Here is a 22335-nt window from a genome sequence, read left to right on the forward strand (position 1 = left end):
ATTCCTGCACATATGCACAATAGTCTGCGGATCCAGGATAAGGTGGCCTTCTGCATCCTCGAGTCTGGTCATATTCTCTCGAGCAGGAGAGGCATGGAGAGCTCGAAATAACTTATGGGTCTGACACGCACTATCTTGCAAAGTCTCCGTCAGATGTTGCAATTTGGCCTGCTGATATGATTACAACTGGAACTCTTTAATAAGATCAGCCACCCGCATGGCCAGTGCGAGCAGAAATGCATCATCCGGAGTGTCCACCAGCAGAGAACGAACCAAAACCAACACGTCCTCCGCTGCCTGTCGACGCTGCCGACAAAGAGAGGCATGATAGATCCCATACTGCCGAGCAACCCGCTGCACATTAGAGAGCAATCATTCAAATGACGCAGTGCCCTGAGAGGAGAAGTCCAAGAAGAATCTGTCAATCAATTGCTGCATATAGCCCTGAAAGATGGCATGCTTCAAGTAAGACGAGTTGAAACGCAAAGGGAGTCTCTCCAAAAATTGCTTGAAAGGTGCAATGGGTTGTGCAAGCAGCTCGATCTGCAGAGGGAAATGGTCCGACAAGGCAGATTGCTGCAACACTTTTATTTCGAGCATCTCGGGAAGAAAATCATCATTCTGCATGATATATATACGGTCCAACCGCGACCATGTTGTTGCATACTAGGCAGAATGGAAAGTAAACCCTGTAGAAGACGGGTGTAGCCAGGACCAGATATCTTGCTTAAGAACAGCAAGAGCCAACTCATGCCACATACGACTTTCCAGCGCATCCATCACCGAATGCTCCGATGTGGACTGGGAAGAATCAACACACATATTGAAATCCCCCATGAAGAAGCCCCATCTGCCAAGTGACAAGGAGGTCTGCAAAGTCTGCCAAAGCTCTCCACGAGATAACGAATCATTCAGAGCATAGAGGCCAAGTAACCATAAGATTTCCCCTTCAAATAAAATTTCAATCACCAAAAAGCGGCCATGAACATCATTTTTAATAAGAACAAGTTGATATTTGTCATGTACAATCATAAGCACACCCGAATAATGCATGGCCTATGTCCCTGCATAGAACAAACGAAAGCCATGGCAATCCACAACTTTTCCGGCTTCACCGTGACTCTTGTGCTCAACAGCGCACAGGACATCCCACTGATTCTCATACAATACAGTCCACATGGCATGTTGCTTGTGTCCAGAACAAATTCCTCGCACATTCCACGTGGCTATTTTCATGTGTATTCAAAACAAAATCAGGTACGAGGCACAGCTTGCCTCGATTTGACTTTGTCGGCGAGAATGTCCAGGACTCCCTCATCCAAGAAATCCGCCAACACCGCAAAAGAGTTCTGAGGACCAGATTTGGAAGTAGACGGTATATCTGCTGGCTTGGCGTTGGAACGGGGATAACGACGGTCCCACGGGGTAATGACGTTGCCTCTGGTATCAAAAGCCAGCTTAGCAGGTGGACCCTTTGGACGATCCGAATACATTTTCCTGGCGGGCTGAGGACGGGGGGCAGAGGAAACCATAGCAGGAGCAGAGCGCTCGGAAGACAACATTTCCTTCCTGCGCATATATGTACGCATGGAATCTTGTGAGGTAGTAGACACAGTATTCTCCATGCCAGCAACAACCCTGTTGCCTTTTTTTGCACGTACTTCAACCCAATCAGTGGCACGGGAATCCAGACCCGAAACCTGTTGTTTACCTTTGGCCAGAACTTGAGACGGGTGGATAGCATCCTGCGACGAAGCATCACACACCATATCTTCCATGGGCAACGCAACATGCCCAACATCTGAAGTGTGTTGCTGCTCTAGGCATTCGGCCATAAAATCCCCCAATTGTCCACAGGAAAAGCAATGTCCTACAAAATTGCCCCATTTCAAACGAAAGCGTAAAGGATGCATGCTAGGGCAATTGAGATGTAACCAAGCAAGCCTTTTCCTTGCAGTGTCCCATAACATATACAAGCGGTTGCGATTCACGGCCCTTAGACTTGGAGGGACCAGAACAGTGCCCACAGCGGCCATAGCGTCCTTCAACAGTGGCCAATAGACAACCGGACAATTTTCCACTTCAACCCACACAAGGCATTCACATTGCAGCAGACACTGAAAATCTGCCATTGGACGCCATGGTACAACATGGACCAAACGGCGATCAAAAAACAAAGGCAGTTTAGACAGGAGAGCAGCACGATGCGTACTTTATTAGCCTTTTCCATGACCCATCTCTTGGCCTCCAGCATTTGATGATAAATTTGCTTAGCTTACCTTTTCTCAAAATCATCAGGATCACAAACTTCCAATCACGCCATGGAGAGGACTGTTGTAATACTGGCAAAGGGGAGAACCTCAAAAGCTTGTCCTATATAGACGACCAAATGTCATGATAACCACGAGGTACCCGAAAGTGCTGACTGATACGCCGAAAAGAATAAGGACGAGCTTGTCCAAGAATGACACCATCAAAGACCGTCTTCAACCCCAAACGAACCATCCGATTAAACTTATCTCTGTGCAAATCTTTATGAGGCCAATCCAACAACCTGGAAGTAGCCAGCACTTCTCCTTGTAACGAATTCTCCTCCTTACGAGAATGAGGAGGGCACCAAATTGCAAAGCGTAACAAATTCTCCTCCTTACAAGAATCAAATGAGAAAGGAGAAAAGACTAAGAGACCTTTACAGGTCTTGTGGAATTAAGCACATGCCACCTTTACAGGTCTTGTGGAATTAAGCACATGCCACCAAGAAGCATGAATAAACATGTTGCCATGAGAGATTCCAATCTTTTCTATGAAAAATTTTGCGATATCTAACCAGGGATGACTCTCTGTACATAATGCTTGCAAAAGTGCTAGCCTCAAGGCTGCCATATGCAAGTTAGCATCCAACAAAGCTCTGTGTGTGTGTGTGCGCGCGCGCGTGCAAGGGCGGGTCTGCTCTCTTTGTCTGTGCATAGGGGCAGGTTGCACACGCAACAAGAGGATGTACCGTGTGCAATTTCTGCACGTCTATAATCTGCTGTCCGCCAAGGCACAGATCTGTCCTTGGATGTCTATCTATCTGTCAGATTCCTCTGCGCCCCCCCCCCCTCTCTCTCTCTCTCTCTCTCTTTCGTAAATCTCTCTCTCTCTCTCTCTCTCTCTCTCTCTCTCTCTCTCTCTGTGCAGTCAATTATTCATTTCCCTGCTGATGTCTATTCAACAGTCTACGAGGTCGTCTGGTGCAGTCGATTTGTCTCCCCTCAGCAAAGTCGTCACTACAGATTCACAGTAGGGTCGCAGCAGATCTGGAGGTCCTGCAACAATAAAAGCCAGATACCTGGAAGGGCACGCAGCACATGCAGGGCTGCATGGCCCACGAACAGGGAAGAAACGCTGAAAACGTGCCCTAAATCAGGGCAGTCAGGCAGCACTCGTCTCCACACAGGCTACACGCAGAGCATGACAGCACCGTTCTTCTATCGTCATCTCCAATTCTCCTCTCTTTTTTTTTGTGAATAAGTGTATATTAATGTAGGGAAATATTTACATCAGGCCTTCAGGCCAACCAAACAGGAAGGAAACAACAGTAATGAAGCAATCAGGCTGTCAGAGCAACCTTCTACGTGAGTAACACAAAGAGATCACACAAAAAGGACAGCAGGAGTATAGCGAACAATAGCCAGCCAGGGAGCAGCGATGTCAAAAAGAACCAGGTCAGCTTACATCATAGAAGAGATCTGCCATAGCACTAAACCACGAGCACAAGCCACATGACCATGGATGCCCGAAACTGAATCAAAATAAAGTATGCCAAATATGCCACAGGGCTGTCCATCGAAGGAACTGAAAAAGGCAGGAATAATCTGAATGCAAAGAAGACACACAAGGCATGTTTCCCATAATCCACGAATGAGCAAGTATCCAGTGCTGAGTCACCGAGGACCACACATGGGAAATGAAACTCCAAATTTTCCGAGCAAGGCAAGAGACAAAGAGATGAAGCAGTGTCTTATCACATGTAGTGCAAAATACACAACGACCAACAAAAATCTTCCGAGCACGCAAAACATCCCCAATCGGAAGACCCCCTATAAGTAGCATCTACATGAACACTTTACCTTGATACAGAACCTTAGACTTCCACAGCTAAATAAATCTTTCTTGCCATTTCTTTTTGCTATCCCGAATATGCCATAATTTATTAACCTTCCCAATGACCCATTTCTTGGCGTGCACCATCTGATGATATATCTGATTAGCTGACCTCTTCTCGAAATCATCAGGAAGCACAAACATCCAATCACGCCATGGGTACAATGGTTGTAATGCCGGCAAAGGAAAGAACATCTGAAGTCAATCCTGTATGGACGACCAAATGTCACTATATTTGCAAGGCACCCGAAAGTACTGACGAATACGCCTGAAAGAATAAAGACGGGGCTGCCCAAGAATAACACCATCAAGGACTGTCTGCAACCCCAAACGAGCCATCTGATTAAAATTCTCTCTGCAGATCTTTATCCAACCAACAATCCAACAACCTGGAGAAAGCCAATACTTCTCCTTGCAGCAAATTCTCCTCCTTACGATTATCAAATGCAAACAAATGAGAAAGGAGAAAAGACTGGGAGACCTTAATAGGCCTTGTGGAATTAAGCACATGCCACTTGGAAGCATGAATAACTGTGCTACCATGAGATATGTCAGTCTTTTCTGTGAAAATTTTAGCAATATCTGACCAAGGATGACTCAGTACACATAGGGCCTGCAAAAGGATTAGCCTCAAAGCAACCATATGCATGTTGACATCCAACAGAGCTACACCCCCAATCCTTTTCGGAGTGGTCACATGCTACCACGAAATCCATGCCTGTCCCAAACGATTGCCTTTCTTTTTCCACAACATGAATCTGATAGGCTGAACCAATTCCAAAAGGGATTTCTTAGTCCAAGGAAACAGTGGCAAAAAAAACAAAATCATACTGATCATAATATATTGAGCAACTTTAAGTCTAACATGTAGAGGCCAGCCTTGAGATTTCCAGTACATGAACCTATCATGAATCCGAGAGCCCATCCAATCCAACAAGGCACGAGGAGCTACCTCCACACCAATAGGATATCCCAATTGTCTGATTATATTTCCCTTTGAGATCACAATACCATACCAACCCAAGGCCTACAGATTATTCTCCGTACAAGAGATTAGAGTAGATTTATGAGTATTAATATGAAAACCCGATGCCAAAGCAAAAAAACTCCACCTGCTCGATTAACATTAGTACGATCAGCCTTGAGGAACATAAAAGAATTGTCTGCCAAAGATTGACCCACAAGTTGGGTACCAAAGGGAAGAGGCAAGCCAACTATCTCTCCTTGATCAACCAACCTATCCAACAACGAGAGCATCCGATGAGAGACCAAAGCAAGCAACAAAGGGCTGAGAGGGAAACCTTGCCGAAGAGACCGAGATAAGTTGATTTTCTCCGTGATCCCTCCATTGAGTGTGATACAAGCCACAACACCCTGACTAATGGTATCTGCCAGAGAAATCATGCGAGGACCGAATCCCATTGTGGACATTAATTGACACAAAAAAGACCAGCTAACATGATCAAATGCCTTCTCAATATCCAACTGAAGCATAACAACCTGCTGGCCTAAAGCTTTAGCATAATCAATTCCCAGTTGAACATTCAAAATGTTGTGCATTATATTCCGGCCTTTAATGAAGCCGTATTGTCGTGGATGAACTAGGTGTGGAAATACCTTCTGCAATCTGTTGGCAATGATTTTGGAGAAGATTTTATATAAGGAACCCATAACTAAAATGGGTCTCCATTGTTTCCAAGAGGTTGGAGAGGGAACCTTGGGCAACAACCTAATGACAGCAATCTTCTAGTCTAGAGGCATCATACTAAAATTCCACACTTGATGACACAAGTGAGTTAATGGGTCCTTGAGCTACTCCACATGGGCTGAAAACAGCTCATTAGGCAGCCCATCCTAGCTAGTACTTTTCCTTCGAGGCAAGTGGGACAGCACTTCCACTTCATCTTTTGAAGTATCAACCTCCATTAGATCCACCCATTCAGGTTTGACTTGATTACTAACCAACTCACAAACATATCAATGAGCAAAGTGAACAACATATGAAAGAATCTCTCGCTTACCCAATAAGGATCTATAAAAGTCAACAGTCATCTGAATGATGGAAGCAAGACTAGTCACCATAACACCTTGCCCATCCATTAAATGCACTATATTTTCTTGGGCATATTTCTAATGCAGACAAGCAAAAAATTGATGGGATTGACAATTATTGTCACGTAAAGCTTTAGCTCTGGCCAACAATTTGTATTTTGCATATTCCTCTTCCTTAAGAGAATGAACCCTACCTTTCAACCATTCAATGCATGTGAGCAAATCATCATTGGAATCCCCTAACTGACATAGAGACAACGAATGAGCCAATAAAGATTAAGCATGCTGCAATTCAGCTTGTGAAGAGGAAGCATGTTGAATGCCATATTGTCTAGAAAATGCTCGAGCATTTTCCCTAAAAACAATCCATACATCCATCCCTCCAAATAGGACCCTCAAACTAAAAGAAGCGATCAATTGCTGGACACCATCCAAAAACTGCCTTTGTTGCAAAAAAGATTGGTTAAAACGAAGAGGCAAACGAGCAAGGAGAGCCTTAAATGCATGAACAAGTCTGCGGCTCATGTCCAAGACCACAGGGTAATGATCTGACAAGACATGTTGTCTTTCCACCCACATGTCAATGACTGCAAGAAAAAAAGAATCACTCTAGCAAATGTAGATCCTATCCAATCTGGCCCAAGTATTTGGATGCTGAAAAGAACGATAAGTATATCCCGGTTGTGATGGATACATCCAGGCTCACGTGTCCTATTTCAAAGACAATTGCTAGAGCATCCCAAGCCTATTGCTCAAGACCATCCATGACCGAATGAGGGGAAGTCGCCTAATTCCCAAATACACATGCATTAAAATCACCCATGACAAAGGCTTGACGAGCCATGGCAAGACAGTGCAAGTCATCCCAGAGCTAACAACATTCCCTTGCAATAGAAGGAGCATATACACCCACTAGCCACAAAGCCTCTCCTTCATAAAGTATTTCTAGAATCACAAATGGCCGTGAGGGTCCTGAGAAACCACTAATGGTTTCAAGGAAGATTTGGCAACCAGCATAACTCCAGATTTATGTGGAGCTCGACCGCTAAAAAAGACTACATAAACCTTATAAACATAAGAAGATCCAGCCCAAGCATGCTGTTTATGCTCTACAGCACAGAAAACATCCCAATTTCTAGCTAACACAACTTTCCACAACCGATACTACTTGCTGCCCAAAGAAATACCTTTCACATTCCACAAAGCAATTCTCATGATAAATCACAAATGAGACAAACTATTGAACCACCAATTTCCCTTTCCCTTTTAGATCAATAGCCTTAGCTGCCTAGAATCTCTCCATTTCGCTTCGAATTACATCTACAAGATCTGCCCTCTGTAAGCCAGCAATCGAAGCACGGGAAGCAAATTATCGTTGTTGTGAACGGAGAACATCTCGAGGAGGCACAAGCCTCCCACATGCATCAGAGCGCAAAGCAGAATCAAAAGTCCGTTTATCATCCACTGGCAATGCACGTGAAGATTGAGGTTTCATATAAACCCCCCTGCCTCTCCGTTGAAAGGTCTGAGTGATTGGATGCGGCGGTGGATGGGCAGGAGTCGAACAAGAATCCTGTCTGGCACTACGTCTAACCACCATGACCCAAGAATCCTCCTGAGGGGACAAATCTAACCGAGTGCAAGCGAAAGCACGCTCCACACTAACTTGAGGAACATCCTTCTTCCCATCATCACGACCATGTTGGGGAAGCTACTCAAGATCAGCCTTTGGTTGCTGAAGCGTCTGCTAAGGATGGTGGTCTTACATATCCATGTCAGGATCCATAGAGCGTTGCAATACCTCAGGATTTTTGTCGCATTCTGAAATGAAATGGCCCAATTCGCCACATCTGAAGCGGTGTCCAATAAAAGTACCCCATTTCAATTCATAAACCAACGGTTGTAACCTTGGAACCTCAAAACGAATTTTGGTCGGGTGAGGTTTCCCTATATCCCAAAGCATACATGCCATGTTCCTATTGCCGGAAGCTAGCCAAGGTTCCACCAAAACCTCACCAAGGGTTCTTGGTATCAAAGGGAGGAGTCTCCAAAGATGTGAAGGAAAATCAACCACCTCCACCCAAATTAGACATGCTTGCCTTAGGCCCTCAACACCTCCTGAAACTCGGCCATGGGTCTCCAAGGGACCATATGAACTAGCTGCCCATCCATAAACAAAGGAATGTGTTGCATAATGAGAGCCCACACTTCCAAGAAACGAAAAAGAACCTCAAAGAACCCCCTCGGTCCATCGTATATCTATTCAACAAGAGAGGCCTGCATATTTCCTAAAGCATCATCATGGCACTATTCAACATTGACTAGCATAGGGACCGCAACCAAAAAGCACGAATTCTAGTGATCAAGGGAGTCCTTCCCATAAAGTACAAGATGGCTACCCTCTCATGGAAAGCAACAATTTGCTTTAAGACCAGGTCACTTCCCATGACTGCAACTACATAATCCCCATCGGGAAAAGAGTTAGCTTTACTCTCATTAGCATGGACATAATCCGACATAAGATGATAGGCAATGGCCAACATGAACTAAAAAGACCCATCAGTCTGTGAACAAAAAGCATGAACCTCTGGCTGAGGCAAATTTGGGGGGCTTAAGGTTGTCTCGCCTGCTTACCAAACTGGCATGCTTCACAGACTTTATGCAATTCTGCAACTCTAAAAGAAGGCAACCCTATGACAATCCTCTGGACTATATTAATTTTAGCATTTGCACATTTGCATGTCCAATGCGTTTATACCATATTTCAATATCTGCAACTACTCCTTTTCCTTTAGCATACATAGTAGCATCCATTACAGGAATTCTAGCATCTAAAGTGAACATTCGGCCAACTCTACTTCAGGTCTTGGTCATTTCCTTGCTCTATATGCTAATTGAGAAAGGCTATATCAATACCATTTGATACCTGCAGATTCGCCATTGTAAAACTAGATGCTGATCACAAATGTCTTTCCAAACACACTAACAAGCTATGTCCAACCAGATCTGAGTTGGAACTAACTTCTTCTGGCCCTATGTGAAAACTCTCTGCGCAGGTGCAATAAATGTGAAAGGTCTTCTCGCTCTCTCAGTCATTCAACCAAACGCCACAAGAAGGAAGAACAATCTGCAAGTCGACCAATAGTATGTTTAGGGACGGCAAGAGCAAGTCGTGTTTTATAGGCAGGACAGGCGTGACCCTCTGCAAGACTGAAAAGAGAAAGGAAGATTGCGCACGACCCTCCTCAGGCACTGACGCTCCTGATCTACGACTGTTGCAGCCCTGTGGAAACACAGATCATCCAAGACTGCAAGACAATTAGGGTTTCCAACTCCAACTGTAACTCCAACTCCAACTCCAACTCCAACTCTAACTCTGTGTGTGTGTGTGTGTGTGTGTGTGTGTGTGTGTGTGTGAGAGAGAGAGAGACAATGACAAGTAGAATACGAGTGCCTCAAGGCACAACAAACTCAGTGTCTAGCACGGTTGGTGTAAAGCAAGGTTGTCCAATCTCTCCTTTGCTGTTTGGATTGTACATTGATGAGATTTTAGATTACATACAAAGATGGGGTGGTATGGGAGCCAGCTTGGTTGAGATATTGATACCAATTTTGTTATATGCAAACAATATTATGCTCATCTCCAATTCACCTGAGAGGCTACAGTGACATCTAGATGCATTGCATGTATTTTGTGAAGAGAAAGGCCTCAAGGTTAATCTTGGAAAGACTAAAATTATGGTCTTTAACACCTCGGCAGCTTGGGTGACATGCTCAGAGCATCACTTTATGTATGATGATCAATCTATGGAAATGGTTAGACAATATGTATACCTTGGGGTCCCTTTCAAAGAGCCACAGTTTTCATGAAAGGAGACTTCAAAGGCTAGGCTTACACAAGCATATGTAGCTTTGGGTACTCTAGAGTGACAATGTGCACACACATAGTTCCAAGAGCCCCATACCAAATTGTGGCTCTTTGACACTTCAATTATGCCCACACTACTCTACGGAGCAACCATTTGGGGCCCAAGCCTTGTATCATACTAGACGGGCGCCTCTCATGGACTATAACGAACCTCAAGCACAACATTATGATGGCTGGGAACATATGGAGAGACCGCTGGTCATGATGATGGCACATATGATAAGGACGAAAGCCTCAATACCACAAGAGATCATCCAAGCAAAATTGGGTACAGCACCCATGGTAGTGGAGGCACTATTCCAGCCAATCATCTTCCTCCACAGGATATGGCAGCTCCCTAAAAACTGATACCCTAGGCTAGCTCTGGAGTTTTCAAGACAACTTGCAGCAAAGGGAGATAGACAGTGTTGGTATGCACATATGAGCACGTGGCTGGACTTGCATGGCATGAATATAGACAGATTGCCACCGTTCAATTACAACCTTGATTGTCCCACTTTGAGTCTCAGTTGTTCAGAGTTGAATGTAGTGATCAACAGACATCACTAAAGTGGAGACACAGAGGACTTGGTCCAAGCCCCCTTTCTCATAAGGCACAAAGATGGCACAATACCAATGTCACTTCTTGCAGATTTCCCATGATGGTTTCATATTGAGACCAAGATATATGGATGCTCAACTTTCTCACAGGCTTCGAGTTGCTATTGGACAAATCTGCATCTCATCACATCAGCTAATGATTGAAACAAGTCTATGGAGCCATGTTGCAGCAAATGAGAGAATGTGCCAGCTTTGTGGATGGGAGCCAAAGACAAAGGAACACTACAGTTGTAGAGGGCACTATATATTATGATATCCAAGGCTACTACCATTGCCTCTTTAAGGAGGGCTTTGGACCATTGAGACAAGTGATGGACTATGAGGACCAAAGATGTCTGGGCCTTTTCTTGTTGGAGCTCCAATGGTGCAGAGTAGCATTGTTACGAGATCGGAGGCAACCCAAGCCACATCCACCCCTACAAAGAGCAGTTACAGACTTTTTCAATATAGCTGACCCCATGGCCACTACCACCTTAGATACTACATCTCCTACTGGCAAGCGCCATTACGTCAAGGGACATCATCAAGTGGCATCACAATAGATAGAGCTATAATGTTATGCAAAGCATGACATCCTAGGATACCTAGTCAACACTGTAGGCATGCTCATATGCAACACATTTACATCACAATTGCTCATTACAAACAAAGATTACCACATCAAGTCAGTCAAAGGTAGCTTGCAAAGTCTTGGTGGATTCCATACACTAAGAGGGAGATATTCTATAATCTTTTCAATTTTTCAGTTTTCCATATTTTTCAATTTCCATTTCAATTTATCATGTAGACCTAGACATAATTCTATTTTCTTCTCTAATGAGAGATGATGATAGCAATTGTATTAGTTATGGCTTCAGATGATGATATCATGTCAAAATGACTAAGTGACCAGAGAGACAATAGGATTTGCGAGGAAAAACAGTGTGTATGGCAAACACTAAGAGAAAAGTAACACACAAGATGATGAAAGATGAATCATGCTGATGAAGTGAATCTGATACAAGGGTGTCGTAGCACAAAGGAAGCCTTGAAGTGCAAGAAGACTGCCGAAGAAGCCTTTGAGTCTGCAAACGCAAGATAAGAAGGTGTCTCTTGAAGCAAGGAGACTACCGTCGAAGGGTGAGGAGCCTCTGAATCTGCAAACGTAAGGATGAAGAGTGGTACCTATGAGCAGGGGACAGCCGATGAAGCCTCTGTTTGCAAACGCAAGCCTGATGGGGTGACGCCAGCTACTAGGAGTAACGCGAGATGGTGAGGATGACCCAGATGCTGAAAACGCAAATGAAGACAAACTCTGGGAGTGAAACGCCAGCTATGGAGTGACGTGAGAAGAATGGGAAGCGGCCAAGAACCAAACGCAAGGTGCAACTACCTCTAATGAAGGTGACGCATATTGGAGAGAGACACCAGATGGTGAGGAACCTTCCTGGCAACCAAATGCAAGAAGGTGGAGCTACTAGAGAAGGGTGAAGGATGACACCAGATAGGGTGGATGCTGACGCCAAGAGAGTGTGGACTCCAGACGCAAGGTGTAGGAGCACCAAAGATGTTTTCGCCAACAATGGAGGATGGACACCGACTGAAGAGGAACACACTACCACCATAAACGCAGCCAACTGGAGATAAAGGCTCACACCAAGAGAGTGGAGATGGTGGTAGGAGAGGAGAGAGAGAGAGAGATGATGGAAGAGAGAGTGTCAGAAGAGTGACGAAGAGAGAGTGGGAGTGACGGACTGAAAGATCAACCGTAAGGAATGAATGAGAGAGTGGTTTATAAATAGGCACAATCAGTCTAGGGTGACACCCCTTTTTGGGACTACAAACCCTAAACACAAAACACAAAAACGCAAAAAACGCAAACTACGAGTGAAGGGTGAAAGGTTTCTCAACACTACTTAGTGTTTGCCATATGGGATGGCATGGTGAGCATTGGATGTGTTGCCAAGGCAAAAAACAAAGGGCTCAATGGACAGCCTTGTCAAATCAAGTATGCAAGGGGAAATGGGTTAGTAACACCACCATTTAACACAATCATGGAAGAAGCATCAACACTGATAGTGAATATAATTGAAACATACACGACCCAAAACCCATGGTATGCATCAGTTCTGCAAGAAAATACCAATCAAAATAATCAAAAGATTTTTCCAAATCCAACACTAATACCACCTCCTGGTTAGAATGCTTGGCATAATCAATTCCCATATGCACATTCAACAAATTATGCAAAATGTTTCTACCCTTATTGAAGCCATATTGATTGGGATGCACAATGGCAAAGAGATGCCTATGGAGACGATTAGTCGGCACTTTAAAGAAAATTTTATACATCAAGCCCATTAAGGAAATGGGTCTCCATCAAGCCCATTAAGGAGATGGGTCTCCAATATTTCAACATTGACGGAGATGGTACTTTTGGAATCAATATAGTAACTCCCTCCTTCCATAATGCTAGTAGCATAACTCCAGTTTCCCGAACCTACACATCACAACCAAAGGTTTCACCAAATGAGTGGCATAGGTCTCAAAAAATTCATTAGTGAGTGAGGCCATCCCAACCAAGGCTTTTATCCATGGGTAAGTGCAACAAGATATCCATGACCTCATCCTCATGAATGTCACTTTCTAATACAACCTATATGTTAGAGGAAATATAGTCCCAAACAAAATCATAAAAAGCTGAACAAGCTGCAAAAATCTACTTAGAGGGGTGCTGGGCCAAGCCAAGAAGCTCCGAAATGGTGACAAAGGACAGCTTGCAAGTGAATGGAGATGTCATTCTACTTGGAGACTTTAATCCAAGGACAGCTTGCAAGTGAATGAGAATGGTGTGTCAAAGTGTGTCGTAATTGTGACAGATCCTGAAATGCCACGGCACAATCCAAGGATGATGATAATGATGTGGCCAATAGCAAAGGGAGTAGAGCACAATCCTCTGGAGTGTGCCTGATATTGAAGATGATGTGGATCAGCAGACCTCAGCTGTAAAATGAAGCAGTCCCACGCAGCAGATGGTCATGAATGATGATGACAGCAGATTGAGTTGATGATATCAGCTGGATGGCCAGTCTCTAGCTGAAAACACAGCAGGACCGATAGAAACCCCACCTGAAACAGGACAATCTGATTAGCAGCATGCAAGCAATAGCTGTTAGATGTAGATGACAGGCTGTGGCTGCAGTAACATCCTCCTGACTGATGGTGATGCCCTCCAACAATGGCAGCGGCAGCAAATGATGGTGGTGGCAGCTCCAGATGGGGTACATGCAGCACTGGAGAAGAGAATTGGCAACTAATAGTTGAAGGTCAGAATAATGAATGATGAAAATGGATGAAGAGATGCCCACAACTGACTCTATTTATAAAGTAAAAATAAAGCCATTCAGCATTAATTGCTTTTTAGGGTTGTTTTAAGGAGAATAAAATAGGGATTAATGCATTGTAATTTCAAATTACTGCTAACCCTAATGTTAGTGGCTCAACAAGCACCACTATCTTTGAGCATCTAACAAAAGCTCCATTATTGGAGCATGAAAAGACTGTTTAACAAGGATTGAAACACGGTGCCCCTCCTGCCATGTGTCACAAGTGACAAATGCACCCTCTAATCATAAGTGTGAAATGTAAATAGGCTCAAGTGGATCAGTGGCAAATGTGCTCTAATCCCCACCTTATGTGCTTGAAACAAAGAAGATTGGACACACGAAAATAAATGACATATTGAGACACTAACAAAGCTCCCAAAGTTCTTGTTGAGGTTCACATGCAAGATGTACATAAAAGAAAACAACAATCCATACCGGAGGTATCAAGTCAAGAATGGATATCCAACCCGAAGAATATGACAAGGAGCCAAAGGTAAACATCAAGGATCAAAGAGCAAGATGGACATGCTAGCAACACGAACAAGTGGCTTGAAGAAGAAAGAAGGAAGCCGTTGCATCAGATAAAAGCCTTGAGATAATGTGCATTCTTGGAAGAGCTCTTCACAATCCTAGGAGTCCCCCTCTAAAACTAATAGGAGGACCAAGAACCCACAATTGCATCACTAATATCGATATCCCCCTTTGAGAGGGATAGAGGGTCAAAGGCAACCACCGAAGGAGATGTTGGGGGACGAGCAGGGACTTGTGGGATAGATGGAAGCTTGATGAGTGAGACAATAGGGAGATGCCAAGGAGGACCCTACACAAAAGAAAAAATTTGATAAAGCCCATGCTCTTGAAGACCTATCCAAAATACAACTCCTAAGGCAGCATCTTCAACAAAGATGACCTACTCTATAAAGACAACCTATGTCTCAATACAAGTAAGCCCATGGACTCAAAGGAGATGGAAGCTGAAATCTAAAACATGGAGGACTTTGACTACAAAAAAAGCAACATGGTGCTGACACATTGGATAGTTGTTGACGATGTCACCCATGGTGACTGTAGTATCCACAAGCCAAGGCCTCTCTAAAGCCAAGATAATCAAAGGGAAGCCGACCTCATGAATGTGAAGGTAAACTAACTGCTAACAATTGCAGTAGTGGTGTATGTAGACATAGGCTTTGCCACTTCTTCCTTTGCACAAAGACAAAAAAAAGTGAGGATATTTCTTTGAGCACTGCTCCTTGGGATGCCAAGTCTTCCACAATGTGGAAGAAATCAAAGTGTAAGGACTATCTCTATTTAGCCTTCTTCCCTATCTTCTTCTTCTTTTGCCCTTTACCCAATCATGTGCATGCCACAAAGGCACGGATCTTGTCTCTTGATGTCACACATCTTGGTCAAGAACCATGAGGCCTAACTCCTCCTATGAAATGATGTTCCAAACTTTAAAAGTGAGAAGGCTGGTATTAAACACACCATATTTTAGTGAGGGGAGATGTGACAATAAATTCACACTTAAACTTCTAAGGTGATGTATCAAATAATCTAGACCCAATCATCAAATCCACTAAGAGATGGGAAGTAGGAAGGGTGGCAAAGTCCCAAAGATCAAAAGTATCTAAGATACACTCAATCTTGCAAAACCATAGGGCCCTATTCAAGCCATCAAGCTTATCTTTCTCTAAGAGTTGGGAAGAATGGGCACCTACACAAATGGTGCCATGATGGCCCTCCACGGAATGGAACATGCCAATGATAAAGAAAGATGGGAATCATGAAGGGATGGGGGACAAGAAGGTGGCCAGTCACAGCCCACATGTAGATCCATGGCAGAATCTCTCCGAGGTGTTTACATCGATCCTCGTAATCTACACGATCATGGTCTTCATGTTGATCCTCCAATCTCAGCAACCTTCACAAAACGAACCCCACGATCATGATGTTCGAAACACCATGCACATCCTTCAACTGACCTACAAAAAGCAAGAAATATGACACATTTTGATGGGAACTGACTCCTAGGGAGGGGCACCTTGCTGCATTTTGACTTCAATGGCCTTGGAAAGGCAGAAAACACCTGTGTAAAGCTGAAACAACCTTCTGTTAAGCTCCAAATACTGCGTTTTCAGGACAGCAAGAGCAGCGGACAGTAGAGGACCTGCTTTGAGGGCTAGAAAACAGCTAGAGAGTGGCAACAAAGCTGCATTTTGCAGGATACAGGCTGCTGGTCACTGCAGTTTAGAGAGAAATTGCCTGTTCTGGCAGAAAACAACCTGCTGTAACAGCTCTGCAGAGGGTCCATATCCATACACAGTAAACCATATTGAAAAAGATGCAGTAGATGGGCTCTCCATCTCTCACTTTGGCAATGATACCATGTGAGTGCACAACGAAAGAGGAACACAAAGAGGAGAGAAAGAACAGAGATTAAAATGCAAAAGAACAGAGGGAATACTGATCTGAAAGCACCTGTGCAAGGCTGCATGCACACAATCAGCCCCTGCATGCTTGCAGAGGTGCATCAATGAGGGTGCCGGATGATGGCAAAAGATCTAAGGAAGATTGGGAGAATGATGATGGCTGGAATGATGGATGATCTGATCTGAATGAGGGAGGCATGGACTGGGCAGCTATAAATAGGGAGTGGCCAGCAAACAGGCTGACCTGATCATGAAGATGTCCAACCAGCTGATCTGGCCACCAAGAGGCTGAAAACAGGGTGCCTCTCTTGCCACATGTCACAAGTGACAAATGCACCCACTAATCAGAACTATGCAGTGTGAACAAGCTCAAGTGGCTAGTGGCAAATGCACTCTAATCTCCACCAATGTGCTTGACATGGAGAAGACTGACACAAAAATAAATCATAGACTGGGACAATGACAGAGCTCCCAAAATCCTGGTCTGACTCAAACTGAGGCTCATCAACAATTACCACATAGATTGATTATTGGACTCCATTGTTAACAGAATTTTTATCTTGAGAAGTACAAAAACATTTCCACTTTTAAGCATTATAATCAACATTGACCGCATGGATTGATTATAGGGTTCATGACTCGTATGGTGAAGGAATCAAACACAGAAGGCATTGCTCAGTTGCCATATTGCAGAGGAGAGTGTCACAAATATTGTGGGTCCAAAGAACCCTGGATGACATGGAATAACCTACCATGATGATGGCAAAATTTCCCCCAATGCCAGATTCCTTGGATGCAGTTGCCAAAAGAACAAGGTCTAAAGAATCTGGAAGCAGCTGCAAGAAAGTTGCTCATGTGAGGGCAAGGTGGAAAAGAGAAGATAAAAGAAGAGAAAAAAGCCAGAATGGTCATTGCCAGAAGCTAGTAGGGCAGGCAGCACACTGAGAAGGGAAAGATAACAAGGTGCTGATGGGAGCTGAGATGCCGGGGATGCACCAAATGCTAGCATGCAGTGGAGGGACAGGGGCTTATTTCTGTTTTGCATATCCTGCAACTATGGCCTCAGGTCTGCCTGTCTCAGAGCCATGCTATAATGCTGATCAAATACTGGTATGCTGGTGAATATTCTTCAAAGAGATAATCCAAAGCCATGAATAAATCCATTGAAAAAAGGGTGTGTGTGCAGATGGACTAATGTTTTGCCCCCTTGGCACATGTACTTGAATTGTGCAATCTACCAACCGATAGGGAAATACTATTGCTGGCAGCTAATTATGGAAAAAGGAGAAGCTGCATACATTCTGCAAATGCTTTGCTTTTTTAAGAACTGAAAACTTTACAAGCAGCTTTGATGTTTTGAGCATAAAAGTACACGGCAGGACATCATACACATACCTTGGAGTCAAACCTCAGGCCTGATATATAGGATCTACAGTTCACATAAAACATAATGATCAATGTGTGAGAATAGGTGAATGTCAACACACCTACAATACTAAAAACCAAGAAAATCCTCTCATGAACAAGTTTGCATTCATTTTCAATATCAAAAAATAGAACATGATTGCTAAATACCACCATTGTTTCATTAAGCATTTTCCTGGAGAACCACAGCTGAATGCCAATATTACAAAGCAACCAAAAAAGTTCCCAGGATCTCTTAATAACAAGTTTGAGTGCCCTTTCAATATGAAACAGGAGTAAAAAGAAAGCTTCTTTTAAATGTTTAAAGACCTCTTAATCAAGTTGCTCATCTCTCCCTGTGTACAACTGAAACCATACTACGGCAAGCACATTTGCACAATAAAATAACCTGCACATTCTTTGAGCATTGAGACTACAACCGTTCAGATGCAGCTGGCCAGCCAGCTCCTCCATCCTTGTGGTCACATTGAGCACAATCACATTCTGCATTGAAGTTTTACCCTTGAACTTGAACTGATATAATTGCAGGCTTTTACATCAGAAACAGACAGCCAAGCAACATTCTGCATGTCTGAAACGTTCTCAAATCCCACACCTAACCCATAAAGGTTGAATCTCTGAGAATAACTGCGTCAAAGCTGGGGTCAAATCATCTCCTGGTACAATGTGTGAACCCACTTCCAGGGCTCAGATACAAGCTGTAGTCCTTTGAGAAGAAGCTTAATAAGGTAGATCACCACTGATAACTGCCATCTCTGTTCGGAAAAAAAATATTCTAAATCGAAAAAGCCCCTTAATCTACTACCTACCCACTAGGGCAGAAAGTTATCTGCAAGAGGATATAAGCATCAGACTGGTTGTACTCTAAGATCGGTCTCTTATCATTCTGTAAAACTGTCAATGCATACAGGGCGTGTCTATGAAGTCTGTCTGAACTAGCTTGAAATCTTATACCGAAGGCATAGATACAAATAGCCACTTCAGTAGGGTGTCATGTCACTCTGATCTGAACAGAGTCTGCTGCCAGGCTCTCTGCTACTGAGTTTTTGTGCCTAATCAAGTGATCCATGATATGGACCAGATTATACATCATATCAAGGAAGACCTTGAAAGGACTGACAAAGACAAATCAGAGTCATCAAGAGTAGCATTGATGCTGAGGCTGGATACACACCAAAAAAGGGCCGCCCACTTTTTAAACTTTGACCAATCAAAACACTTATTTAAAGGTTGGCGTCCGCAGTCCTTTACACACTGGAGAGGACATGACCTGTTGTTTACCTATTAAACAGGTGAACTCCCCGCCCACTTTTGGACGGGGAGTCTCCCCTGCCCACTTTGTAAAGTGGCGGACAAGGGTATACTTTTTGCATTTGCAACCAATCAAAAGATTTATAAGTTTATTCTTTTTTATTTTTTTACAAACAGTGTCCCTTTGGTGTGTAAAGGTATGACGCCCATGTTTGTGCCCAATTTCAAAAAGTGCATGCCCACACTCTGGGCGGGGGTTGGCCGTCCATTACTTGGTGTGTAACCAGCCTGAATTTTCTCCAAATTCACAGGAAAGACTGATAGCCTTAGTTTTTAAGATCGCGAGTGGACACAATCTTTCCAACTTTGACACTGCTTTGCTAAAGCCTTGAAGTTAGGTACATAGACAGTTTTCAGCCATGTAGTAGCAGTACCTTGTACTTCAGTCCATCTTAAACATGGAGGCATCCCTAATCTCCATGAGCTTTGCATTATGTACCCAATCCTCATGCACTTTAGCATTCGGTTCTCTATTCCTGTACTTTAAAAAATATGCATTGGAAATATGCTGGAATATTACTTCAGAGTCGCATGTACCATGTAGGACATTGTGAATACAAAGGCTTAAAGCTACAGCAAACATAATCATGTGACATCCAAGCTTGTTAAAAGCATTTGCATATGGGCACCCACCTTTGAGACGAGCGACTTTGATAGAGACCTAGGTGAATATGGTTGGACAAATTTGATTGGCTAACCTGCAGCACACAGGATATCCAACCATCAATATGATAGAAAACTCGACATTTGCCACTTTTTCAGACATAAGACTAAAAAGGACCTTAACATACTTTTCTGAATTGGCATGAAATTTACAGAGTTCAGGTTTATATTTGATCCAGTCATCCATGCGAACACGCACACAGAGACACAAAGCATCAGATAAATTGTCAATACAGCTATATCCTGATAAACCAATACTATGACACACTCCACTGAAAGTGCAGGTTTGGTCCCATTTGCTAATATTCATCCATTTCAGGGAGGAGGACTTCGGCTGGCTTAGTTCGCATTACACAAAAACAAAAACAATCGTATTGTTCTTCTAATCAATTAGTTCACTCTTATAGCCCCCCTGCTGTTGATTGGACTCAATAAATTGCCTGGGACGGTATGGCAAAAATCTTCAACCGAAATTCCATAGCCTTAGAGCTCCAATTGTGTGCAATCAATGAGCGTGTGCTAAAAGCGTTTACTCATAAAGAGCCTACTATCTATACAGGATCACTCTGTAGTATCAACATGAGGAGGCGCGCACTTTCTGTTGATGTAGATAAAGCTGGCATTTGAACAGCAATAAAACATACAGATGATACATCCTTCCTCGGAGAAAACACATGAATACCTCCTGTTCCTGAAAGTTTGGAGGCGACTGGAAGCATTTTCCTATCTGTAACCATTCATGCAACAAACGATCAGCCTCTCGGGGGGTGCAAAGTCCACTCAATCTGATGAAAAGAGGTACGAAGGCATGCCTCCGAGTAGGACCGTAATGTAGCCATAACAAGGGCATGCTTCTGACGGGATTGGATTCTCCCTTGCACCTGTGCTAGCGAGATCAGTTCATTCCACCTAATGCACCTGAGCACGTCCGATTCGTCAAATGGGATTGCATGCAATCGAGATCAGAAAATCAAAAGAGGAGGAGAGAGCGCACCTCGTTCCGGCAACGTCGTGTTTCTTCTTCGTCTGCCCGTGCTGATGAAGATGGTGATGATCTGATGCAGCGGCAGGAGGACCGAAGTACTGCTCCATGGCTCGGTGTTCCCGCCAGCAGCCGTCACTGTGTTGAAATTTGTATGTGTCCGCGAAAATATATGGTATCGAAACAAGGTGATGTAATCACAACGGCCTGCCTTAACGAATTTTTATGTTTATTTGACAGTTAATTTAATATGTGATATTATATATATGATATGGGCAAAATATATAACTCCTGTTTTTTTGTTGTTTATTTCTATATTTGTATATGTATGGTCTAAACAAGATGAGTGACTTGTTGTTGGTTCTTGTATTAGTGGTTTTGCATTGTACTTTGAGTAATTTGTAAGGTTTCATTTGTTTGTTTTTTAATGTCTATGTTGAGATCTGCAACAGCAATGAATGGAGTATATAGTCATATGGTTATATTTGATTGTAGCTTGCAATGCTTTTAAATTATTACTTACATTTTCCTTTACATTTATGGTGTGTATTTTAGGGTGGTGGTGTATTGTTAGTCCGTGGCCTTTTGTTGATGTGTATCCTATATATCTATTAAGCTTAACTTGATGATTATTTATTGTTTTGGTTTCTTCGAGACACGATATTTTAGCTTGCATGATCATGTGGTTAGCAAGGACATCTTCCTTATGTTGTTGGAAGCTACAAATATTTAAGGACACGAGTAGCAATTTTTCTAGATTTAGATTTGTAATATCTTGGTTTATGGTTTTCCATGTTGCATCTGATTGTAGTTTTTCTATTTCTTTGTTGATTTCTTGGTCTAGTTTTATTTGGGATGTTTGTATGGAATGTAGTAAGTAAAGATTGTTTGGATCATTAATACATGATAATGCAGTGTATACTAGACCATGCATTTTTATATTTTTGTGACTAAATGCAACTGTTTCCATTGTGAGTCCTTGTGCGCGATGTATTGTTCGTGTCTTAGATGGTTGCAATGGGAATTGTGTTCAGCTTACTGTGTTGCTATGATTTAGTCCTATTTGAAACTCTATTGTGATTGGAAAATTGGAGTCCAATTAGGATATATATTTGATGATCTTAGCATTTTTTGCTTGTTTATTGACTTCATTCCTATGCAAGTTGAGATAAATTCTACCCAAATTATTGCTTCATTAAGTAGTTTTGTTGATCCTTTAAAGTATCCATCATTATCTTTAACTAGTCCATCCCATACATCTATGTTGCTTCCACAAATTTCAACAAGCATGTTTTTCTTAAGTTATAGAGTGTGATGCAATCTAACGATTTGCTTTGGGTTTAAGGGAAGCTTAATTTTTTAATTGCATGTGCTACGTTTCTTATCTATTGCTATGAAAACTTCTAGTAGTCCTTCGATGTTTTTGAGAATGAA

General features: G+C 43.0%; 1 protein-coding gene across 1 annotated transcript in view; it reads right to left on the reverse strand.

Moving 5' to 3' along the window:
- LOC148015693 (Transducin/WD40 repeat-like superfamily protein) overlaps positions 1–21065 on the reverse strand; it is a 128251-nt gene extending 107186 nt beyond the window's left edge. The window contains exons 1-5 of the mRNA XM_087665234.1: positions 20914–21065; positions 20732–20837; positions 20602–20646; positions 19890–19954; positions 17916–17949 (exon numbers count right to left, since the gene is read on the reverse strand). Coding sequence (XP_087521360.1) covers positions 17916–17949; positions 19890–19954; positions 20602–20646; positions 20732–20837; positions 20914–21011 — 348 coding nt within the window. The 5' untranslated portion in view covers positions 21012–21065. The remainder of the gene's footprint in view (positions 1–17915; positions 17950–19889; positions 19955–20601; positions 20647–20731; positions 20838–20913) is intronic.
- Positions 21066–22335: the final 1270 nt, after the last annotated feature.

Source organism: Lygodium microphyllum, chromosome 24, assembly GCF_053477565.2.
Source record: "Lygodium microphyllum isolate KBCC chromosome 24, Lygodium_microphyllum_v1.1.10, whole genome shotgun sequence".
NCBI lineage: Eukaryota > Viridiplantae > Streptophyta > Polypodiopsida > Schizaeales > Lygodiaceae > Lygodium > Lygodium microphyllum.